The sequence below is a fragment of the Phoxinus phoxinus genome (genome assembly GCF_949152265.1).
Source record: "Phoxinus phoxinus genome assembly, chromosome: 7".
NCBI classification, from domain to species: domain Eukaryota; kingdom Metazoa; phylum Chordata; class Actinopteri; order Cypriniformes; family Leuciscidae; genus Phoxinus; species Phoxinus phoxinus.
The window spans coordinates 27,210,297-27,237,690 of record NC_136882.1 but is presented as its reverse complement, the minus strand read 5'-3'; the positions used below and the strand labels follow the sequence as shown (position 1 = coordinate 27,237,690).

At 38.3% G+C, this 27,394-nt stretch overlaps 1 protein-coding gene across 1 annotated transcript in view; it reads right to left on the bottom strand.

Moving 5' to 3' along the window:
- The window catches only part of plcl1 (phospholipase C like 1), a 61,186-nt gene extending 34,649 nt beyond the window's left edge, over window positions 1-26,537 (bottom strand). Inside the window, exon 1 of the mRNA XM_079619580.1 lies at window positions 25,832-26,537. Coding sequence (XP_079475706.1) covers window positions 25,832-26,005 — 174 coding nt within the window. The 5' untranslated portion in view covers window positions 26,006-26,537. The remainder of the gene's footprint in view (window positions 1-25,831) is intronic.
- Between the last annotated feature and the right edge of the window lie 857 nt (window positions 26,538-27,394).

Sequence of the window (27,394 nt, the reverse complement as noted above, 5' to 3'; positions counted from 1 at the left end):
CGCGAGGTCATCACTGTAACCATATCGACCCAAGATGACAACTGTCGCCGCGGGATGTATGATTGGCTAACAAGCCATAGTCTCTGCAGCACAGATGAAACAAGTATCAAAACAAAGTAATAAGCACACAGGCCAATGGGTGAGCTAAAAGGAGGCGGAATTGAGTTTATTTCATTGAGTCTGTTGTGGTTTCAGGGATTAGCTCAATAGATTGATTGTCACTGTAGTGAATTTGATGTGGCCAATAATAGATCAATGATCTCCCGGTGCTTTTGCTATGCAAAATGGTTCTCTCCAGACTTTTTCTAAAGCAATACAAGAGGTGTTAGACCAGCACACATAAAACATACAGTAGAGACAGTTCATCAGGTGACAGGTGTTATTTATTTTTGTATATCTATAATGTCTGCCTTACGCCTCAAACTGCAGCACATAAAACCACATGAGGCCAGAGGCGTCATAAATATCCCATAATAAACCCCTATAAAAGCTTTCTGATGTCAGTTTGATTTCCTTTACTTGCATAAAAACCACAGTGTTCATAGTTCGACAAATTTAGATTTATTTGGGTGAATAATGGAATTCTTGCATAGCGAAACATATCAGGTGATAAAACTCATCTCCTTCATGTCATTTTTTTTCTTTTTGTTTGTAAAAGAAATAATGCACATTAATTAACAGGAGCACTTAAGTCCATCATGTAAATGTGCCCGATTCAGGCTAATTTTCATCTGTAATCCCTGTGTGTTTTTGTCCTTAAAAAAGGACACGACACTGAAAACAGTTTAAACCAGTGTTATTTTGGTATTATTTATATACTATTATAGTATTTATTCATATTTTTAATTGGCTTTTATTTTCAGCTTTCATTTTGGTTAAGTTATAGTAATTTTGTTATGTGCTTTTGTCATTGTTACCATTTTTAGTACTTTATCCTAAAAAAAAACTGGAAACTAACTGAAATAAGTTTTTCATGTACTACCGGTATTTATATTTTATTTTATTTAAACTTTTTTTCAATTAATGGATGAGGTGTAATGTGGGATAAATTAGTTGATTTAAAAATAAGTAAATAAATGACAGACATAGGTCAATCATGATTTAATCAGATATAACTCTGATAACAAAGAGTCCTCTACAGTTAAAGACCTTAGTGTTATATTAGACAGCAACTTGTCTTGAAAAATTATATTTTATATGTTACAAAAACAGCTTTCCTCCACCTCAGAAACATCACTAAGCTACAGAACAGAACATGCCATCCGTTTCTGATAAAAGTTAGTTCATGCATTCATGAACTCAAGACAAGATTACTGAAATGCATTACTAGCTGGTTGTCCTCCATCCTCAATAAACAAACTACATTTAGTCCAAAATGAAACTACTTGAGTTCTTACCAGGTCAAGAAAATATGATCTTATAATAACACCATTTTTTTCATCCCTACACTGGTACCTATTAAGTTCCATATCGATTACACAGTATTGCTAATGACCTATAAAGCCCTAAATGGGTCAGCTCCAGTGTATTTAACTGATCTTCTATCGCCTTACAATCCATCATGCTCTTTAAGATCACAAAACTCTGGACTTTTGGTTGAACCGAGTACACTAAAGGAGGGAGAGCGTTTTCGCATTTGGCTCCTAAATTCTGAAATAGCCTTCCTGATGATGTTTGGAGCTCAGAGACACTATATCAGTATAAATCAAGATTAAAGACACATCTCTTTAGCCAAGCATTCACATACATCTCTCATAATCTTGTACACCAGTTATATCAGATCAAATACACATGATTATCTCTTTGATCGAAATGTTATGAACAGCAGCTACGTTAATTATTTTCCATTTGCTTTTCTGATTTATCTCGGGATGAGAGATTATAGAGACTACGCCAGCTCCGGTTTGGATCCATCCTCTTACGAAGCCTTCAGATGCCCCAACACCTGTGAAGAGATGAGGTCAACTCCTGGACTTCAGATGATGCCAACTCTGCCACTGCCAAATTTTCTATATATTGTAATCATTATGTTCACAACTTATAATAATTAATTTAATGAGCTAATTTATTCTTCCTTAAATTAATATATGATGTTAGCTAACTGGGTTAGGGCATGATTTGTACTATCTTAGAATACATTTCTGAACTATGGACACCGTCACCTCTGAAAAACAGATCACTCTAAATTGTAACGTAGACGCATGCATTTTCTGCAACGCTGCTTTGAAATAATACAGTATAATAATAATAATAATTTGTTACATAAATATAGCGCTTTTCTGGGTACTCAAAGCGCTTTACATAGAAGGGGGAATCTCCTCAACCACCACCAATATGCAGCATCCACCTGGATGATGCGACGGCAGCCATATTTCATCAGAACGCACACCACACACCAGCTTACTGGTGGAGACCACTGGACAGTGATGAAGCCAATCAGTTAATATAGGGATGATTAGGAGGCCATGATGGACAGAGGCCAAGGGACAAATTTTGGCCAGGATGCCGGGGATACACCCCTACTCTGTTCGAAGGACATTCTGGGATGTTTAATGAGCACAGAGAGTCAGGACCTCAGTTTAACATCTCATCCAAAAGACAGGTATGTATAGTAAAAAGCGCTAAACAAATAAATGTGAATTGAACTGAACTGAAACGTGAACTTGCTAAAGTGTCTAAAAAAAAAACGTTAAACTGACATATCTGTCAGGACCACTATTGTCAAATACGCTCAACAATTAGCATATAGTTAGGTTTGGCGGTATGGTTCTGTTCTGGGCAAGAACTCCCTGTGCTAAGAGCAGGGAGAGCAGCAATAACCCCCCCACCCCCCAATTATCATTAATTCAAGATTTTAAAGTACAACATAATTCGAGAATTTATTCTGATTCAAGGGGAATCAGAATGCCATACTGACTGACAAGAGGAGGAGCTGGGGATGGAGGAGGGTAGTTGGCTCTTGAGAAATGCGATAGCTACTGATCATACTGAAGGAGTTCATATATGTAAACAGTGATAGACGTCGTATTCCTATAGGTAGACGTGGATCAGCTGAGAGTCACTGATGCGAGCTTGACTAACGTGACCTGCCAGAACTGACGTTACGCTTAATATTCAATGCCATGAACCCTGCAAACCAAAAAACACTTGTAAACATGACTTTGCTTTCTAGCAAGCTGATGAAAACCTGTCTACCCTGACACCCAGAAATTGTATTAAGTCAGTCAATCAGATTGGAGCTTGCCGTTACAAAAAGCTTTTGCCATTTTGATGCGTAAAATATGCATCAGATGCTACCTGAGCTGAACATGGGCGGTCTGTCAGTGTGACATCTGAGGCAATTAAAGAGGTCATTTGAGAGAAATGATTAAAGACCAACCGAGAGAGATGAAAGGAATGCTTTGCGTCCTCCTCCTCCCTGATGCTGTCCATTTCTGTTCATGTTCAAACATACTTTTCTGGCAAGAACAATCTTATACAGATCAGTTCAGCTAAATAAGAACAGATGATTGACAGCTGAGTAATTACATGGGAACAAAATGTACACATTGCTTAAAGAGAAATAATAACCCTGAGTGCAGGCACGTTTTTCTATTAAAATTCTATGTTAAGAAGGCATAACGCTCTATAATAAAATCCCTTTATTCCCCTTCTGCTCTTCTAAACGCAATAAATATTCCTAATCTTTTTTCTCTGTTTTCACCTCGTTCTCTCTCTTACACACATAGACATTCTCACTCACACTCTCCCTGTTGGTGGCAGACACACATGGTGAGGTAATGAGGACCTATAGAGGCGTCTGCAGGAGACATGCTTTCATCAGTGCTGCTGGGTAATGGTTACCATGGCAATGGGGGCAACGGCACATGGGTGCACAGATGCTCCGGTCGGCCTAAATGAAACACAAAGAGCAAATTTATTCCATTTCAAATGATTATCAACTTATAATAAAGACCATGCCGCAGAAAAGATGACCTGCGGTGGCCTACACGCAAGGCATGTGCTATGAAAATCAATATGCATCTGATGCCACGCAGCCAAATATCACATTCAAATTATTGCACACACCTGCTGTCGGCGATAATTTTTGTATGATGGCAAAAGTAGATGGTGGAGGCGGTGTAACAAAAAGCTCCTTAAAAAAGTCCCAACATGCCTCTCTCTATAAATCTGAAAGCAGCCCGCCATGACCCGCTGCTCAGGTGTGAAGGTCAGCTGACTCACTGACATAGAGAAAATAAGGTTCTCAGTCAGGGTGTGAAATCGGTGAGAAAGTGCTAGAAGATCTCAGGAAACAAGCTCAACAGGATGACTGAAAACAAAGGCTCTGTTCCAAACCTGTCCACACAGTTTCTACTGTCCACATATGCAGCTACTGTACAATCAGGATGCGTTCTTGTGTTTAAATCAAGCTTGAGGGAACGCAACATAATACAACATTTTTAAGAAATGAATACTTCTGGAATACCTTGATATTTAAAATGCTGTCTAGGTAGGCAGCTTCCTAGGGTTCGGAAGAAAGCCAATAAGGCACTTCCATGGCTGAAAACAGCAGATTATTGAGATGAATTGGATGGAAGAGAACAAGGAGGACAGAAAAATGAAAGAAAAGGAATGATTGCTTTAGGGCATGCTGACATGATAGGATGCTGTTTGGGGGGGGGGGGGGGGGTGGAATGACATCTGAAATAGAAAAGATGATGATCTAGAAGGAAATGGAAAAGAAAAGTGACAGGTTCTTTTTGACCATGATAAGAAGTGTTCTAGTGTGATGTCTGGGTAGAAATCAACACTGCTCCTCATTTAATGGTTCATTTAACATGGTGAAGAACTGAACGATACAGGTAGGATGATCTATTAACTAAGGAATTAAAGATATTCTTTCTCACCATTGTGCTTATGGGTAAGGCACTAAACTGAAGGTCGAAGCTCCAGGAAGACTGACCCTACAATAAGTGACCTGTAAGCTGCAGTCTTCTAAGGCTGCGACACTGAACTTCTCTTTAAAAAGGATATAGGATGAAATAACTTTTCAGTGTGCTTCAGGATGGCACAACTACAGTGAAATGAACGTGCTGATAAAGGGCACAGTTCAATCTGACAGCTTTCATGCACTCATCTGCATGTAATGCGTTACACTAACACTGATTTTGCATTCATACAATGTTGGCAAATAGAGAAATAAACAAATGAGCCTCTGCATGTAAAGTCACGGTGCTATTTGCATTGTCATGCTCCGGTGCTAAACTCTGCTTACAAACAAAACCTGCCTCTCAATCAATAGCCATTTATTTGCATTTGCACACACACACACACACACACCCACGTACATACTAAAGTAGACTGCATTCAAGCTAACCTTAAAGCAACACCACGGACCTTTTTCCTCTGCGGTCGCCCTACAGGTTGGAAGCGGAATTGTCCATTACCGCTGTCGTAAATAATTTAGCCTACCGTAGCCTACTGTCGCACACGCGCTCGCTGTTTATCCAGCACCGGCATTGGAATGAACGATGGCCACAGACAAGGAAGAGTATGATGCATGATTTCATGAAAGTATGATGTATTGTGACATCAGAAACAAAGAAAAACTAAATAATGACTATTGTAACGCTTGACGTAAAGCAAGTCAAATTTGTAGTTTTCTTATGTCTCATTAGAACTACAGAAATGCGACCCGATCTGGCAATTTTACATAGTGTGGTTATAGCAGATAAAGGACCGCAAAGCGATTTTGGAAACATTATTTTAAGGTAAAAAAAAATCTTCCTTAGTGTTGCTTTAACATACATGAGCCTACACTTAATAGTGTGCATGTGTACACATAATGTTCTAGACAAAAGCAATGCATACAGAACCTCCAAGAACAAATGATGACCTACTCTTGGCCGATGCTCCAGGCTCATTTTAGTACAGTGGGCAGCACAGTCTAAATGACATTAATAAGAAGTCTAGACACAGTCAGGGGATAGCTAAGGAATGGAGAGAGGGGCAAGGGCAGAGCTGAGACAAAAGAGAGAGGTTATATTCATTTTTGTTCCTTCGAATAAATCACAAATATCTTTATTTTTTGTCCCCTTTTGTGCACAAGTTTAGACTATATATCTATATATAGATATAACGATTTAAAGATAAAATATATAAATAAAACATTAAAGTAGTCCAAAACAACTTAATAAATAAAATGCATGTGGTGCACACTTTGTTTAAACTACTTTTATGGTGCATTTATGGGGACCTTTATGAAGCCTCATGAAAGCCTCAGTCAACATTCATTGCATTATTAATATATTATTGTATGGAAAAGATTCTAGCAGCATTATTTCTCCTTTTGTGCTTCACATCATAAAGTCATACATAGATTTGAAATGAGGGTGAGTAACACCAAAACAAACAAAAAAACACTCCACCTTTAAGTTTTATTAGCTTGTGTAACCAGAAGATACGGTTGGAAAAGGTTGTGAGGAGAATTTCTCAGACTTCACTAATGGAAGGGCCAGCAGGATTAATGACCGAGTATTGAAACTGTGAAAAGCAATGAGGCCAAGGAAAGAACGAATGGTGGGAGTGGGTGAGAAAGAGAGAGAAAGTGAGAGAAAACCAGAGCGAGAGTGAAGGATGGACAGGTGGGAGACAGCTTAATGAAATGAAGCAAGCAGGAAGAGGAGGAGGAAGGACACATCAAAGAGGACTCAGAGAAATAGAGGAGTGGGAAAGGCAGATGGGGACGTGGTGACAAGAGAATGTGTAATAGAAAGAAAGATAGATGACAGGAGGACACATAGACTCACTCGAGGATCGAAGACACACAAGTTAAGTGTGACAAAACGTTTTCAACGGAAGTAATGGGTGGATGTTGAAGGAGATCTGGAAGGAGGAGGGGACACGTGGACACAGGCGCAAAGATGATACATCGAGAGCGGTAACAGGACAGCCAGGCTGTAAGATTAGTCAAAGGGGTGGACGGATGGACGGGGGAAGGAGAGAAGGGGAGAGACTGGAGTGTGCAGACACATTAAATAAGATAGTGACGGGCAGACACTAAGATGGAGCAGGACGATTAGAGAGCAGGCGGACGCACAGGAACATGTAATAAATCAGCCAGCGCTGTGACTAAGTATGACTGAAATGTTTATGATACGTCGACATCATGGGAGATCAAGAAAGCGATTGTTAGGAAGTGATAGTGATAGACACATCCAGCTTTGGTAGAAGGGATGAAAACGTAATTAAGTGAATTGTATGCAATATATGTCAATATTCAGGATATTATATAATAGAATTCAGGGGAAAAGAGTGTGAAATTCATCTACAAAATGGCATATACAAACAACAACAAGTAAACTGGTGATAGCTCAGTAAAACAGGAAACCAAGTAGTAAATAGTTGCTGCAAAAGTTTTTTATTTAATATACACTCTCATTCAAAAGTTTGAGGTAAGATGTTTTTTAAAGTCACCAAGGCTGCATTTATTTGATGAAAAAATTCATTTTTCATTTAACTATTTTTGTAACACTTTAGTTTAGAGTCCAATTCTCACTATTAACTACTTGCTTATTAGAATGCATATTACTAGGATATTGACTGTTTTTTCTACTTATAGAGCACATATTAATGCCTTATTTTTGCATTGCCATATTCTAGTATATCCCTTAATCCTACCCAAATCCTACCTATTACCTAAACGTAACTTTTCCAATTAATTATTTTTTTATTCATGCCTTAAAATAGCTCGAATGTAACTCTACACCGTTGCTACATTTAGCATATGTGGATCCATGAATATGCAAATTAGCCACTCACACCAGCTCGGATTATCTGATGCACCCGGTCAACTTTACTCTAGTAAGCGCTGCACAATGGTATCGCTCTCTGAAAATCAGCATCCTTAGATACACTTTAAACAACTTACAGGCATTAAAAAATGCATATAGTTCATCATAACATCGCAATATGCATCATATACATTATTCATCCGCTATATTGCTAAATGTACACGATTTTTTTATATCAACAGAAAAATTTACCGGGATAACCTGGCTTCTCTTGAGACTCCCCTGCTTTGCAGCATAGTTAATGATATGCTAAAGCCCACACATACGTTGACGTGATTGGTTACAAGGTATTTTGCGAAGTAAAAAACACCAGTGATTTCAAACCGTGTTTTTGAGACTTTTTCCACTGCAGTTTTAAGGAGAAAATACTCAGTGTTGACTTAAGAAGTTGGACATGGTTTGTCTTAAAGCAAAAACACCACATAGACATATAAACATTAAAAACTTGATTTTCACCACAGGGGGTCTTTAATATATTTTAAAATGTTCTGTAATTTGTTCCCGTGGTGTTTTTTGTAATTGCTTGTGGGAAATGTGCTACCACAATATTGGCATTGCTGTATTACTGTAAATGCAAATGCATGTAAAATAATAGACTGGGCCACAGGTACTTTATAATTATTCCTTGCAGTTACAGAAGGAACATATGGTTGATTACGCTTTCCAGAAGGCTCCTGTCTGGACCTGAAACTCCACACCAGATCCATCAGGAAGACCCAATGTCATCATCACATGCCCTACTTTTTTAACCCTGAACTCTTCCGGCAATTCTACCCCTGTGTGGAGGCTCATAGTAAGAAAGAGGGTGAGTGACAGCTAGGGTAACCATAGATACAGAGAGGATACTCTTTCAGAGACTGTGTATGTGACTTTGAATGACAAACTGGGTAACTATAGAAACACTGAGATGTGTGGGCAAATACATAACACTTATATTGAAGGAGTCACAGATTCATATTTAGAGACCTTAACATCATAGAGACATGGTCATGGGCTCTTTTGACTTGGGCTTGTAAGAGACCACTCAGAGCACCAAGCAACTTAGCAAAAAAACAAACAAACAAAAAACACTCAGGATACCTTAAAGGAGCATTTCACCCGTGGGAACATTAATCTTTACTGAAAGTGGGTCATATATGTAGTCAAAATGTAAAATAATTTTCGCATTCGGTGCCTTCTTGACCGAGAAAAGACAGAAAGTAACTTTAGGGCGCGTTTGTATGAAAGACAACAACTCCCACAATGCACCACATTGCAAAGCTCCGCAAGCCACTCCCACTAATCCAGAACGGCGCGTATGAGGCAGAGCCGTTTTTCAACGGCTCTGGTATGAGGTATCCGCCTATCAGAGAAATCACTATTCCGTCTACAAAGCTAGCTAACCACCAGATCTTTAAATTCATTTCACACAAACATTAAAGTTAGTTGGCAAACTCATTCGTGAATTACTCTTCGTTTGTATTTCTTTCGAAATGGTGAATTATTGCGTGGTACCGGGATGTTCAGTCAGAACATATGCGGTGCAGAACTAGGATGGTTCACATCACAACACAAACGTCCGTGTCCTTGTCTGATTCAAAGATTTCGTCAAGGAGAAATTGGCATCGTTGAAATTCTTTGCAGCAGACGGACTCTATCTCTGTGTCCGTATGCGCACAGGCACCACCAGTCCGCCCCAGCTCGAGCCAGTCCGGACTTCTCGTCCGCGACAGGCAGGTCTTCTGCCTCGGCTGCAGAAGCCGCCGGCGCCTCATGTTCCTCCATCAGCCTCAGCTGCTCTTCGCTATATTGCGGCTCGTAAAAGTAGCCACGAACTTTCGACATCCTCTTCTTCCATATCATATTGAGTAAGTTATCTTCCGCCATTGTCGTAACTTCACATCTGGCTCCACAGCGCCGGTTAGCTTAGCTTCCAAACAAGATGGAGGACATTGCTTTTAGTTTCAGAAAGTGAAGTCCCACCCACTGATCTGTAATAGGTCTGTAGCGTGAGTGGGTCCCTCCCTCTGGATAAATGAGGAACGAGGGTTTGTAGTCTCAACCATGATGTCTATGGTCTCAGCCCCTCTACAAAGATATTTGACTTCCTGCTTAGAATGACGCAAAATGACGATTTTTACATCATTATAAGCAGGAACTGCAACACTAAAATCCTTATTTCTCCCCTCTCAGGGGAAAATGAGGGAATAATGCATGACCATTCAAAAATATGACTGGGTTTCTAACCATACAAAGCTTAATGCAAATGGGTGAAGTGTCCCTTTAACGGCATAGCAACACCCTGGCAACCACTCAAAACATCACGGCTACGGTTTTTGCACGGGCAAGTCACTCAGAAAATGTAATAAATATTTGTAAAAAGTTTTCTAGAGGTTATTTCTTCTCTCTGGGAGGCCTTCTCATTTGCACAACTAGGCAGCTAAACTAGGGCTAAAGATTACTGCAGTACATGCATTAGGAAGTCCTCAATGGAAAGCTGTAATGGTAATCAGATTTGAGATCAGTTAAGGGTAGGTGAAAGGTGAAGCACAAGGCCCTGCTGTGTTTATTTACAGGTCAGCTCATTAGCACTCACTCAAAGCCACTTCCAGCACATCACTTTCAATCTACTGTGACATGACGGAAAAATGAGAATTAAAACATGATGCTTCTGATGGTGGTGTTGGTGGTTTACAAACATCTTTTTTGCTTGCATGCTTTCTTTTAAGATGGTTTATTAGGGAGAACTGGGGTGCAAATTATGCATGTTTACTTAATATAAATAAATGGAAAACAAATTCCGTCAAGTGAGGACAAACATTTAATGTATAGTTTGTAAAAAATAAATAAATAATACAAACCTAAATAAATAAATTGATATGTAGTGTGTAAAATAAGTAAATAAATATTCATGTCTATACATATAAATAAAATAAATCAAATATAAATCTGTAGGGCAAATATTTATGAGACAAATTCAGTCCTTGTGATCAAACATTTGATAGTGCGTAATGTATAATAAATAAATACAGGTCAAACTTAATGAGGACTTAAAAAAATAAAGATACGTTTTATTTTCTTGCGCAATGCGTATGTGTGTATATAATCGTGTATATAAATATTTACATACACAGCAATATTCAAACTAATATTATAACAAGTCCCTGCTCTGTTTTGCTCTAATGCTAGTGCTAATCTCTCTTTGTTGTAGTGCTTTGGTTGGATTATAAATAATGAGATTAAAATTATGTCATTAGCTCAGGATTAATCTACAGCACTACGCTATGTTAATTGGGTGTTTTTTTTTCTCTTCAGGACAAATGTGCTTTTTTATTTTATTTAATTTTTATACTTTGTACATTTCTGTGTTAGTGTGCTGACAAATAGAGCAACTGCGCCGTCGGTGACCCAGGTTCGATTCCCAGCTCGAGGTCCTTTGCGATCCGGTTCTGCTCTCTCTAACCTATACTTCGCTTTCCTGTCAAAATCTCTATTGTCCTATATCCAAAAAAGGCCAAAAACACAACTTTACAAAAAATCACTTGTGCATTCCTTATTTCTTTGATAAAAGTCACTTTGGATAAAAGCATATGCTAAATTATTAAATGTAAAATGTTTTGTTTAGTAGAACTACATGATTCATTGAAATCCTTATTCACCTTTACACACACACACACACACACACACACACACACACACACAAACAAACCACACATTTAAATTCCACTACTGGAGTAAATTGCAGACAGCAGCCACGTTCTGCATTAAAAGGCAGATTTATTACAGTATAGATTTGATCAGTTTGCATGGAACACCACATGTATGGTGTATGTTTTGGTAAATCAGCTCTACAGACTGAAGCAGGACAATGAAGGATTTTACACAAACACACAGAAATCTGTTTGGGGGAAAAACTTCAAAATAAATATCATTATAAAAAAAGAAAATATAAAAATAATTGAAATGAAGCATGTGTTTTAAATTACTGAGAGGGAAGGGGTATGACAGCAGGCTGGACCTCTAATGGTTCGCCAACTCCAACAAAGCAATAAAGTTGAAGTAGTCCGTAATATGGGTAAGGGCCTGGGGGGCAAAGGGAAGAAAGCCACAGCAGCAAAACCACAGCACCGAACAGATCTCTTTACGCTACTAAAACACTAATTAGCTTAATTAGTCCCTGTTTGTATTTGAATGCAGGCCCAGGGTTGTTTTTGATTCGCTGCATGTTTGCGGTGTACAGGCATGTGTATGTCGCTGTGTTTGTGTATATTTGTGTGTTTTTGGCCTGCAGCTGAGAGTCTGTTACAGAGGGGCGGGTGTCATCTATACATCCTGTACAGAAAAACTAAAGCTACTGTTCCTGCGGGAATTCATGGGAATTCAATTCTTTTCATACTTCCACATTGCTCATTATAACCTGAGTAAGTAATTCTCACACTTTCTCAGGGTCAGAAATTAATCTGAGTTCTGATTTTGTAAAAGTTTTAGCATTTTAATCCAATTTTTGCCTTCACTAAAGTTAAATGTTTTTTGTTTTGTTTAAAAAAAATTAAAAAAATTCTAAATGTTTTTTAAAATTACAAATATTCCAAGTACAAATATTCCACACAACTTTATAATTAACAGCCATTCAGATTGCTATTTAAATGGACAATGTGCTTTATATGGTATGTTTTTCATTTTGTAAAAAAGGTTCAAAATGTCCTTGGAAATAAATTCTAGGGGGAAATTATGGAAAATAGGGCATTTTTAGCTAAAGGGTTAGTTCACCAAAAATGAAATTCCTGTCATTAATTAATCACCCTTATGTAGTTCCAAACTCGTAAGTCCTTCGGAACACAAATTAAGATATTTTTAATGAAATCCGAATGGTTTCTGGACAAGCCATGGGCAGCAACTTCATTGTAACTTTCAAGGCCCAGAAAGGTAGTAAAGACATTGTTGAAATAGTCCATATGACGATATAGTGCTTCAACCTTAATGTTATGAAGCGGGGGAAAAAGAAACTTTATTCAACAACTAAATTTTTTCTGTGGCAGTCTCCTACGCTGTTGACATAGTAAACACAGTGCAGCGCTCCGGGTTCTACGTCAGAACGCCGGCTCATTATTGGCCGACACTATTCACGTGAGCACAGCGATGCATGCGTGTGGTGCTGATGCAGGAGCCGGCAAATGGTGAGCCGGCGTTCTGAAAATAGAACTCGGAAGCGCTGCACTGTGTTTACTACGTCAACAGCGTAGGAGACCGACAACACTTGAAAACACTGAATAAAACACTGAAAAACAAGCACTGAGTGCGTCCATCTCTGGATCAGCTACAGCCAAACCGCGAAAGCACATTTGAATTTGATCACGTGATGCACTGAACGTTCTAATCGCACCGGTGTGATCGCACGCTCCAGGAACAAGCCTAGACAGATCACACCAGTGTGTTCGTAGACGTCAAAGGGTTAATGGTGCAAAACTGTCTGCCTCCATCATCCGGCTTGCTCCATCGCTCTCTAGTTTATCTGATAAATCTCTGCCTGTCTGCAGGCCTGATCCTTTCTGCCATGTCTGTTTTGGTTTCATCCTGTTTGTCTATGTCCCTCCCTGAAAAAAAAACTATAGGGATCAGATAAATCAGAGCGAGAGATGGCGAAACGGAGGCCAAAAGAGACAGATAAGCCTGTGTTCTTGGCAGTGGTGATTTGTAACGTGTCGAACTGCAGTTCTCACAGGAGCGTTCTTGGACAGCAGGGAGCAAGCAGAGATGGAGATAAGGCAATAGAGACAGAGAGACGCGAACGGAAAGACGGATAAAGCTGAAAAAGCCGATATTTCCAATTTATTACTATGGAAACCGCCTAACCTGCCTCTTTTAAGAGTCAAAGATCGCAGGGTCACTGGCACTTTCAATCCTGGTGTGGCCACAGGAAATGTCTACTCTGTGACTGCCAAGCATCACTGATAGAGAAGAAGAAATGTGAAAGAGAACGAATGAATCTCAGCCAAAACAACAAAAGAGCAAATAATTGGGAAATGAGGGGAGAACAACTGCCTGAAGACTAAAAGCTGCCGATTAAAAGGTTCAAGCCAAAATCAGACATGCATGAGTATAGTGGCATTATGGGTAATCAAATATAATAGTCAACAAAGTTTTGTTTTGGATACAAGAACATATTTGTAACAGGGTTCGGTTTGAGGTTTTGAACTGGAAGAGTCTGGAAAGACATGGAAAAAATTAGAGACCAAAAAGATACATATAACGAGTGTATGTACTTTTGTCTTCCCAAATTTTCCATCTGTTTCACAGTCTTTTAATTATTTTGTCAGTTCCCCCAGCTAAGACAACGGCTAGCTTTACATGCAGAAAATGAAGCAAAACACAAATCTTACATTTAACTCATTTAAAACAACAAACTATTCTTTCCATCTGCTCACCTTAAGGAATATTCCAGGATAAATGCAACTGTTCTGTGGTCTGCTGTCATTTCCACAGAAAAGAATGTCAACTCATCCTTCATATAAATATATTTTATATTATATATTATATATATATATATATATATATATATATATATATATATATATATATATATATATATATATATATATATATTGGGATATACTTGGGGTATACTTACAGCAAATTGGTTTACAGTAATGCACTTACAGCGGAAAATGGGCAAGCAGGCCGGGGGGTAAAAACAGAAATGTGCAACTCATAATTTTGTTAAAGCACTTGGATGAATGTTTTCTGTAAAATAGTCTTGTTATTTAATCTGTAAAATGTTATACTTATTTAGCTGAATAAACACATTGCTATTTTTATGGGGGGGGGGGGGGGGGGGGGATTTTTCACAATAAATGTGCATTTTGATTTATGCATAATTCCATAAAATCCACAAACCATCCATGGTTTTGTGTTTCAAGCATTGCACACAGAAATTTTATGTGATTAAAAATTTGCCTAAAACAGTTTGAAACCCTGTGATGGTCATGCCAGAAGTTTAAATACTCAATATACCTTCAAACTGACGAGTTAAGTTAACAAATGGTATCACTAGAGATGTCGCAATATACTGATTTTAATGATAACCGTGATATTAAATTGTTTGATACTACACATAATAATATCGTAAATAATCCAGGACCAGTAACTTTCTGGTTGACACTCCAGTATAAGTAGGTGGCAGTATTTCACCTTAACACATGGGTACCATGCGTCACAATAAAAAAAAATAGAAGAAGAGGCAAGATACAACTGCCAAACAAAATCATGTAGGAGGAGATGACAAATGAAAACAAGACACTCTACCCACACCTGAGAAAAGTCACCAGTGTATTATAGAGCTGCACAATTCTAGATAAATTGAGAATCCCAATTTTTTTGGGTTTAATGTAGAGATCACAATTCTGAACAGTCAACTTAACAAAATAACATGTAATTTATTACCAATTCTGACAAAATATTAATTGCTACAGACTATTTAAAACATTTAATTAATTTGAATTAACGGTTTAAAATGAACAATTTAACTTCACTTGTTTCATTATTTTTAATGAATCTCTTCAATGATTCAATGACAAATACATTTGAACAGTTACTTTTTAAAGTTACAGTTACTTTAACAATGTAATTGATACAATATATTTGAAGCGTGAAGTTATATATAGCGTGAAGGGATATAGTGTTTATATCCAATTCCAAACTATAAACTTTTATCCCAGCACCTCTGGGATGATTTTAATTATTGTAGCACAGAGATAACGATAGTGGTTGAAAAGACTGTTTGTTAAGCGGTTTCATACCTATACATGACAACTGCTCTCTCTGGCGCAGCGGCAGCACCAAAGCAGATCTGAATGTTCGATGTGATCGGACTTGTCAAAGGTTTAATATACATAGCCGTATCGTTGTCATTTAGAAATAAGATCGCGTGTGTTTGAATCGAGATCCCAAACTTTTAACGATTCATTGTGCAGCTCTACAGTGTAGGCCAAAACCAGAAAACACAAAATAAAGTTAAAGGTGAATTTGACAGATGCCATTTTTTCTAAATTTCCATAGATTCCTTAGATTATCAAAAAATGAACCCAAACAGGGTGAACAGGAACTTGTTTGTACCGGTAATAATAAATGACTGTGTATTCCCATGCAATGTCCTTCTCAATAAGGGCATTACACACAATGATTGTATGTTTTTAAAGGCTGAGGGACAAACTAGGGTAATCCACTGCATGCCAAATTGTATTTATCCTGGAAAATATTCTAATTTGAATGCTTTAATGTCTGCCTCTGGTTGTCCACCTTTTCCTCTCGTTTCCCCTTTCACTGCTGCTTAGAGACGGTGAGTAGATGAGGAGACGATTAGAAATGTAATCCTGTTACAGAAACTGCTCACCTCTCTTAGCATGCCTCGATTGTACCTAAACACACTCTCTCAACTGTCAAAGGACCAAAAGCTGCTTTTATCTGCGGAAGGAGGGATGAAAATAAGAATTTTAAGTAGGAAATTAGTGCTTGGAGAATCTCTCGGCCTGTTGTTATTCACAGGAAGAGGACAGAGCTTTTGATGGAGTGCATATGGGTGAAACTCTGCGGAACTCTTAAGTGTTCCTTGTAATTCTTCCAAAGTGAAGTATCACATTCCCACAGAGACGCACGCCAGGCCGTGCTTAAAAGAGAAGAACAAGAACATGAGTGCATGTTGGGTAGACCTCATCTGACACAGTTGTGACCACACCCCAGACTACAAAACCGTTTTCTGCATGTCAATGAACACTGAGGTGGATTGTGTCAGGGCCATCGGTTGCCATGGTAGCCCAACTGCGTGCCAGTGATTTCCATGGCGAGTTGGAATGAAATCATCGCAATTTAGAATTCAATATCACATTCTTGCTGGCCTGCCCTTTATATTCTTGGACACACTCTTGCTGAAAGATTGTAGAACGCCTGCACTAGACTCAACAATCGGTTTAATGGTAAATGAAGCAACAAGCAAACAACTTACATTTGTCTTGGCATACGTTACCTTCAAAATATAGGTAATTATGTCAACAACAAAATCATACAACAATAAAACGAGCATGAATTTGACTGTAACGCACTTATAATAGAAGTCTATGCCAAGACATTTCATGTCACAAATGTTCATAAAATACACATTTCAAAAGTATAGACATATTACAAATGTTACCATGAGATAGGTGTGATAGAATTACATGCATTGCATTATTAAAAAAAAAAAAAAAAGAATCTCCAGACAAGACCATGTAAAGCCTATAAACTCTGCAACTTTCACAATGATACATGCGAAATACATGCAGAATATACACTACCATTCAAACGTTTTGGATTCAGCTAGATTTTCTTTTTAATTAAAACTTGCATTGAAATAATCTAAACTGACAGTAAAGACACTTCTAATTTCACAAATGATTTCTATTTCAAACAAATACCCTTTTTTAACTTTTTCATTTGTGACAAAACGCTTCACCGCCACTGACGAAACTTTTCGGCTTTCCGTGTTTTCACTGTTATACGGTAGGGGGCGCTATTGTGCATTTTCTGAAAGAGTACAGAATTTCCTGATCAAAACACAGGTGAAAAAGAAGCAAAAACAAACAATATCATATGCAAGAAGATGCATATGCAAAATAACGCGATCATCAATATTAAACAGCATATAAATAATACAAAAAAAGTTTTTTACTCCCCCCACACACTGTTCTATCTTTTGACTTATTGCATGGTCAAATATTCATACAACAAAATATTCTGGGGGCCTTGAAACTTTTGTGAAAATGCTCAAAAATGTTGGCAGTGGCTGGCAACTTCTTTCAAAAGACGCTGGTGGGGAAAGAGTTAAGCGGCAAAACTGTTATCAACATTGTTAATAATAGAAAATGTTTCTTGAGCACCAATTCAACACAGTAACACCGTGTCCTCACGAGACATGACACGTGATAAAAGCTATCTTTTCTATGTTATTTAGAGCTTTTGTCCTAACCAGCCGCAACAAATCTATTTTAGAAACTGTTTCTATCTCTGCAACGTTGCGGCTGAAACAACAACAAAGAATGACAATGATAACCTCAGGTAGCTTACTGTTTATGTTCTTAATGTTAAAAGTGTCCAATATGAGTTTGAATATCACTTTGCATGACCTTTATAGCCATATTGATTTTGACAATGTATAATTCACCTCAGATCTTGAAAATGTATAAGAACGTTCAAACTGTCAACTCCATGTGAACATGCAAGCCTATGCTGTGACAACGATTGCTTCAGTCACTCAGTACACATTTTCAATAATGTCAAAATGGTGTAATATTTATTAATTCAATGTTTCATTGAGAGTGCAGTGGCTTGCAGAGAGACTGCGCCCACACTCTTCTTATTGGATGTGATTTTTGATAGATTTTTTCGCATCTCGTAGTAATGTCGCATCTGGTGTGGACAGAAAAATTGCTTGTTGCTGGAATCTTATCGCATTGTGATTAGTGTCTGGTTAGGACACAGTGTTTGAATGATTCCTGAAGGATCATGTGGCACTGAAAAAGGTGATGATGCTGAAAATTCAGCTTTGCCATGACAGGAATAAATTAGATAATAAAAATATATTGAAATAGAAAACGTTTATTTGAGTAGCCTATTTCTCAAGATTTATTTTTATCAAATAAATGCGACCTAGGTGAGCAAAGGTCTCTTCTTTTTTTTTAAACAATAAAAACGTATGAACGGTTGTGTATAGCGGTTTGAAAACTCTGACTTTAATGAGATTAGTGGTCACTATCACAGAAAAATGCTGTAAAAAAAAATTTGTTGCTGAATTCTAATTTGTCAAAACTCTTACATGCGTGACCACTGAACATTTGATGAGCATGTCATCTAGCATGCTGAGAACATTTGTCTCTAGGGTCTCAGTCAGTCTTCTCAGATTCTTGCTTGTGCCCTGTGTGCCAGGCCCAGGGAGGGCTGGGAAACTTCAATGACAAACTGCAGACTGGAATAACAGAGTAAATTTCACCCTGACAGGGTGAGAACTTCATCCAAGATGTGAATACACAACAATGTAAGAACCTGAATAGATATACTTGTCTTTTTCAAGTCACCTCATCCCTCATTTGTTTACCATGCATCACGTAAGGCAGCGTGTTTGTGAGCATATCACAGTGCCCCAGCCCCAAACATCTAACACTAGCCAAACACCCCCCCAGAGCCACAGATCACTTTCCTGTGGGCTGTGGTAGACCAGGGGACAAGTTCTAATTCGGCTGTTCTCAGTTGAGTGCCCACATGCTGAGCTCCACCCTAAAGTAAGCTTGCTCTAAGTGATGAAATTTACCAACCATCTATTTCAACACCCCTCCTTCTCATTCAGCTTGGTCATATTTTCATGCTATCATACGATCTGTTGTACTGTACTTCCTGTCTACGGCTAAGCACGCATGGCTTTTCCTTGTCACTGCTGTTCAGAGTCACGCTCTGACATTTGTAGTATACTTCTGCCTTCCATCCCCTAAAGTCCCCTCTTTGAATATCGTTGTCATTGTGATGGGAACATACAGTAAAGTACAGTGCAGAACGCAGATGTACTTCTGAGATAGGTGATCATAAGTACCGGTAAAAGTGTGCACCAGATAGAGTTGCACGAATTTGGATAAATTGAGAAACATATTTTTTGGTTTCTAACAGAGATCACGATTCTGAACCGGCAACTAAACAAAACAACATGTAATAAAATGATGCAGTCTATTTAAAATGTTTAATTAATCAGATTTTTATTTTATTTTATCGGTTTGAATGAATGATTCAATGACTCACTCATAAAGGCCCTGTCTCAAATTGCACACTTCATATGCACTTTTGGTCTTGTGGACTTACAATGGCTGCATGTGTCTGTTAAATCCATGAGACAATAGGGAGTCCCATTTGGCATTTTAGGTTTTAGAAGGGTGTTCGCGACCCCCCTTTGTGCTCGTTATGGGCCCTCGATGCATACTTGTGCCAAGCCAGTACTGATGCGAGCTCTTAGGGTTCTTAGGACTTTTTTAAACACTCACTCACCACCTGTTGGCATAACAATGTAATCGATACAATAGTTATTTGAGGCGCCAAGTTACTTTTAAAAGGTGATTTGCTCTATTTTGATCATTAATGTATATCAGTGTCTATATCCGAACTGTAAACTTTTATCCCAGTACTTCTGTGATAATCTGAATTCTTCTAACAGAAATAACGATACTGTGTGAAGTTACTGATACCGATACTGGTTAAAAAAAAAACTGTTTGTGAAGCGGTTTCATATCTACACATGACAACTGCTTTCTCTGTATCAGTGACAGCGTCAATGCAGATTTAAATGTTTCGGTGTGATTTTGTCAAAGGTTTATTAGACGCAGACGAATCATTGTCATTTCGCGTGGGTGTTTGAATCGAGATCACGATCTTTTAATGATTAGTTGTGCAGCTCTAGCAACCAGACAAGCTCAACATCAGCTGTGGTTTGGGTGTTACCAAACAGGAAGCTATAAGTATATAGTTCCTTCAGCTATCACACTCCTTTACCTCAGAACATCTCTCCATTTATTTCTGTATCTCCTCCTGCCTTCTTTACATTCCAGTTGTCTCCACGCAAAGGAGTGATAACAGTAAAATGCTACTTGAATGATCAAATGCTGAAATAACCAAGGGCAGCTAGCTAAAAAATTTGGGTAATGATGTTTTGAACTTCACAATAGTCTTCAGCTTTTGGCAATTTGTCTAAAAACAAAGTTTGGCATTCGTTTGCCTTTTCTTCACACGCCTCGACTCACAAAGTGGCCAAACAAGGCAAACTTTCTGTCCAGTTTTCACCTGGCACTGAAAAGCAAGGAAATGTTTTTAAAAAAATGTTAATGAGAGTGTCTTCAGGATGTAGGCACCTAAGGTACTTCTAGGAAACAGAGCCAAGTTCACTGAAATACACACAGGAAAAGGGCTGAGAACTGTCAAAATTTGCATCCTCTTATAAAAGACTGTGTATACTTTCCAATTGACACGCAGACTAAAAGCGATAAAACACCTAGTGGTCGCCCCCCACCCCACGTACATTTGGATCATAAACCAACTTATACAATACAGACACAAAAAAACACACACTAGACCGTATGATCACAAGAGAAGTCCCAGAGACAGAGAAGAGTGTTTGTGTCAGATAGGAAGGATAACAGCATTCAGTGGATTGTGGCACCAGTATCTGAGTGACACAAGAGGACAGAGGGTCCAGTCTGCCTTCAGGACAACGTCAAACTCACATACACAGGCCTACTTAACCACAAAGTCAGTCACACAAAGTTACACATTGTCATAGCAGCTACATTGTCATTGATCTTGACTAGCAGCCAGTGACGCTTTCTAAACAATCACTGTCCAGAACAGAGCACTGAACAACACTGTAGAACAAAGTTGACTGTGATCAAAAAGATCAAAAAGCATGTCAATTGGTAAACAACAATGCATAATGGATCCTACGATGGGCCCTGAGGAGTTCTTCACAGCTTTTTCAAATTGTTTAATATCTATCATTTAAATAGTTAAATTCAATGACTAGTTCATTCTTCAAAAACTCTCATTTTGAGTTTCAAGGAAGAAAAAAGTAATTCTGTTTTGGAACAACATGAGGGGGAAGTGATGATAGAATTACAATTTTTGGATGAACCCATCTTTAATGAATGAGATTTGTTTTTGTTTGTTTTTCATGAGAAAACTGTGAGGGGAGAGAAAAGCATGGGAGTTTGGTAGAAAATGGCAAAGCAGAACAAAAAGAAAATGAGAGAGAATCTTGAATTGCAGCAAATAAGGTGAAATGTGAGGTAGAAATTGTATGGAAGACTGTAATGGATACACAATACTAAGCTGTGGTCAGACAGCATTGATTAAATGAAAAGTGCTTATGAGACTGAGAAAACAAGCAAGGTGTTCCCCAGGGCTCTGTACTTGAACTTCCTCGAGTTTGTTTCCCTGCTCAACTGTCAAAACTCAGTAAAGCTTCACTCTAAAATTTACAGAGTGGTTTCCTATTTCCTCATAAAAACGCAGGGGTTTATACTTTTAAGTAACTATACTATACTTCAGTACTATTATATAGTTTTGTGAAATTTACTTTACTCAAGTACCTCAGAATATGTATATTTTATTTGTACTTGTAAATCTCCAACAAAAATTGTTTCATTTTACAGAGATAATCAAATCTAATGAATAACAGGTTACTTTACAAAATACAGGTGAAACTCGAAAAATTTGAATATCGTGCAAAAGTTCATTTATTTCAGTAATTCACCTTAAAAGGTGAAACTGTTATATTATATAGACTCACATGCAAAGTGAGATATTTCAAGCCTTTATTTGTTATAATTTTGACTGATATGGCTTACAGCTATGAAAACCTTTTCACAATATTCTAATTTTGAATTTGGGGTTTTCATAGCTGTAAGCCATAATCATCCAAATTAAAACAAATACAGGCTTGAAATGTCTCACTTTGCATGTAATGAGTCTATATAACACAGGCCTATTAGTTTCACCTTTTAAGTTGAATATAATGAACGTTTGCACGATATTCAAATTTTTCGAGTTTCACCTGTATAACTGTGCATCAAACTTACCTCAAAAAGAAATTATACACTCCAGAATCTACACTAGATTAGAAGATATAGAAAATCTGTTCTGTTGATTGATTTCAAGAGCTAACAAAAAACATTTTCATTTTAAATAATTAAGTACAAGCAAATAAAAAATGTTGCATTCACTTATGTTTTTGAATGGATACTTTTAATGGACTTAAATTGAGTAAAATTAGGACACAGTACTGCTCACACTCCTACTCAACACCTCTTCCATTGTCCACACACAATGAAATGTAGGCCTCTTATTTCTTTTATTTAACCATGAGTTGCAAGTACCTTCAAAAACAGCAGGTCGACAAGTGGCTATTATCCAGATTGTCGTCCTGAGCACCACACTAATATACTCTCAACAACTGCAAACTCTTAACCATGTTAGCAATCCAAGAACACATAGCAAATTAATCTGGGAAATCAATTAGTTACATCACAAATACGTTTGTATGTTTTTACTGTCATCTCAGTCAAGTGCATGGAGGCATGGGGACGGGGGTCATTGCCTGCTTCAGGTTCAGTTCAATATGTGTTTTACGCTGATGTGAACTCTTGCGCATGCACTACTGCACAGAGAGAGCTCTGTAGATATCAGATATCAAGCAACACGTTCTGTATTAAATAGGTGTAAGCTACAAGTTCTGCATCCATTTAAAAAACAATGATGGCTCTGGACATTGTCTTGGAGGGCTGCGTACTTTGGCCGAGGACAGGGAACATTACTCACATTCTGGACCTGAAACAAACTGAACCAAGAACCCGGCCTGGGATGAGTCACATGAACGCTGCCCCCTCTCTCCGCTCTATCGACAGTGCCTGTCACTGACATCATCAGCTTCTTTGCCATCTGTCAATTACCCAGTGCCACTTCCTGCTCACTGAACTAAGACAGCCTATTCAAGACCTGCGAGTACACTTTTTAAAATTCTTTACTGGTTCTATGGTTCCAAGAGCCTTTAAAATGACAATTCCGGCGCAAAATGAACCTTGGGGTCATTAACACATGGTTACCGAGTCGGCCGTTCTCTGGGATGTGTCTTCATGATAATCGAATGTAAAGAATTGTATCTCTAAAAACAGATTAGCTTATAACGCTAGTATATGGGGCATAGAATAAGTAAAAGTGAATCGCTAGTTAATACCACTAACAAGGCTCAAAATAGCCTCACACTAACACGGTAGCATAATGAGGGTCCCTACATGCAAACCGAATCATTGAGAACTTCGGCGTTCGTGGCTCGACTGATCGAGACTGTTTTCCAAGATGGCTCCTGCCTGTATACGCGTAATGTACTGTCTTTATAAAGTATCTTCTTATTAAACTGTCTGTACACTTACAAAGTTCTCAGTGCTTCGGTTTGCATGTAGAGACACTTATTATGCTACCGTGTTAGTGTGAGGATAGGTTCATTACCCCTAGGTTCATTTTGCGCCGGAATTGTCCATTAACATCCATATAACCTGTCTATTACACGAAAGGTTCTCAATAGTGGAAAAATGTTCTTTATAATGTTTAAATGTGCTTCACACTAGTAAAAATAAAATACCCTAACCCTAAGGGTTAACCCTAACCCTTTACAGCAAATTTCTTTGAGGAAACAAAAATGTTTTTTCTATGGCACTGCTGTGGAAAACCTCTTTTGGAACCTTTATTTTTTAAGAATGTTCTGAACTTGGGTTATGGGCAGCACCCAAATACGAATTACAGTCGTGTGAGGTAGAGTGGCAACACAATGTCTCAATGTTCAATGTCTCAAACACAATGTGCAGGGTTAACATTTTGTGTCACAATGTGGCAACAGTCACTGGCAAGTGCTGTTTTATAAATGTTACGTATGCAGTGTCTCATAGCTGGAGGTCCCTCAGTCAGTCACTGGCCCCGTTGGCTTGCTCCGTAATCCTTCTACCTAATCATGCTGAAGATAATTGGCTGACCTTCATTGCAAAGCACTGATGGAGAGTCATTGCTGCATTACTCCACAACACTGGATCAATGATTATCTAAAGCATTAGTAAACCCAAGACCCTAAGGGCATTTGTGTGTTTCAAACATGTCTGGCTGTTGATCTGACCTGTTGACATGTCATTTTCTCTTTAGGGTTCCTTATAACTGCTGAGTTCCCTTTCATGTACCTCTTTTTAGTCATTTTTGGTTTATTCGGGCAAAAATGCAATTGTTTCAGGTCAACCTTTAGCTCACAATGGCCTTGCAGTTTACATACTGTAACAACCATTCTGTGGAAATCGGCCTCTGGCACGTTATGTTTCACTGCTTTTGTGTTAAAGGGGAAACAAATGCTTCCATCCAAGTAAAGCAGACCAAATGTCTATGGTTATTATGTGATTTAGTGACTTGTAAAATCATACCTGCACTAAAAATATTTTTTTGATCCTATGTAAAGGATAGACAAGTAAATTATACAAGTAAATAGGAACATCAACTCATGGCAATATCACAATTACTCTAAAGCCATGATAGCATTTCTCTTGTAGTTAAATTTTTACTGTCATGTGATTTCACAGGTAAGAATGTGCGAATTCAGCAAGAAACTTAATATCAAGTTAAAGGTTCAACTTCAAGGATTCAAGGCACAGCGGAAAGATCTGTAATGCTGACCAATGGGCTCAGAGTTAAATTTATGGACATTGTCAACATCATTTCTATTCATAAGGAATGCTAATATCAGAATTCTGAGATGAATCTACACCAATGGTTGTGAAATGGGTAACAGGTCTGTTCTGGGTCACAGCAGGGAAATCAATACTAAAAGTAAATAATAAATTGTGATTAACCATATAATTTCATAGTTAGGATTGCAAAATAAATAGCACAATTTCTTCTTCTAAAATGGACCAGAAAATGTTGTTTAATATCAAATGCTATACATTTATTCAAACTATTTAGTAACTTTTTACCAGAAGATGGCCAGATGTCAACATGGACAGGTTGTTTAACATGCCCTCGTCCTCAAAACGTAATTAAACATTTCAATGTTTGATTTTAAGAACATTTTTGTTTACGTTTACACTAGACAGTTTTGGTACGAGTCTGAGTAATGTGACGACTGTCTGGTTCCTGAAGCAAAACCAGTAGAGAACTACTGGGCTGCATCATCCTGTAGCTACGCTGGAAACTAAAATGTTATAGGTTCAAACCTCACAAGTTTTAACATTGCGTCATTGATCAAGTCAGAGAACTGAACCTGTCATAACTTGTATGAACTGCAAGGATACATGCTGTTGTTTACATGTTGAGGATTACTCGCTTTACTCTATTCCACAATATGAATTCTCATTTAAACAGACATGATGGTGTACAATTCACTCTACCAAACTCTTGACAACTCATAGGCGTGTTTCTGCTATTACCTTAATGATGCTGCTCCTCCTCGGTGCCGTTTTCACCGACTCCAGGATAGCCGCCTCATCGCGCTCCACCAGCGGCACGGTGACTCCACTCCGCCGGCCTGATCGAATCGCTCTCGGTGGGATGAAGTCCGGAGCTCCATCTCCGCACACTCCGTCCTCGTAAGACTCCGACATCTCCAAGATTAGTTGGTTAGGAAATCAATATAATTTTATTTTTAAAATGTGCACGTATTAGGACCCAAGAACGTCCACATCCAACTCTTGATACGCGTCTTTGGGTAGCTCCGGTAGTCCACTTTAACTTAATTGCGCAGACTGTACGGCAGGTTGAGAATGGATCTCGTCCCTTGAGCCCATTCTAAAGCAACTTTTGCCCGTCAAATAGCTCGAAGAAGAAATTATATGTATAATAACTGACTCATGGATCATTCTCTTGCGCAATAGGACACTTGCATCACCGCGCAACAAGTTAAAAAGCCCCGCCAGTACCTAACTTCTCTCATTGATCCAGCGTGCGTCAAGCAATCTGAATCTGACACGTGCAAAAATGCACTTTTGTTAACAGATATGCTGTAGAGCGGAAGGATTGCGGGTCACCAGATACTACCGGGCATCAAAACAACCCCAAATGTGCGAATTCTGTGTCAGCATGATGGAAAAGAAACGCCGGAGTTGTGGATGTTGATCGCCTCATCTCACTGTGTGTGTTGTTAGGTTAGTCAAGAATGAGGAACGCCCCTGATACTGGTACAACCTCTTAGATCCGCTAAACCCGCCCCTCGCGTCCGTAAGCTCTTGATTGACTGGTGTCATGACCAATCAGGCACTCTCAAATTTCCACAAACTATAATCGCTCTTTTTTCAAAGAGGAGGAGCCATGCGTATGAGCCTCAGGAATGTTACTCATTTGAGTTTACCAGATGTTTGGGAGAAAAGAAGCTTGGGGTATCACTTTACCGATGTAGAAAAACGGGGATAGTCCGATACTATTGACAATCTGTGTTGTTGTATCAAAAGGATATGTAATAGGCTATATGCGTGTTTTTCTAGGGCAGCGCTCCATGATTTATAGTAGGCTAGCTACATCTTCACATACTATTTGGCAGTCATTGAATTAACACATGCTCTGTTGTTTATAACAGTTGAATTCTAAGTTAAAGATTTTTTTAACCTTGAGTTTCTAATTTTGACACTTGCTCTAATTTGACAAACAATTAAGACCTTTTTTTTCCAAAAATGGTTGCAATGTTTGAAAATGTATGCATAGATGCATAATTAAAAATGAAAAACACACTACAATAAAATTAAAATAGCCTACATACCACATACATACATACATACATGCATAGGTACAGCAGAAATAGCAGGTTTTGCTATGTTAATATTCTCCATTATTAGACATTGTCTATTTGCTAAAAATAGACAGAGAACCACACTGAGATGAGGCCTTTAACACTTAAATGATGAATGTTATCCTAAATGATATCTGGACTGCCCTCTATGTGCCTGATGTGTGTGCAGAACTCGTGACAAAAGTGTGTGAATTTGGTTCATATAACTCAC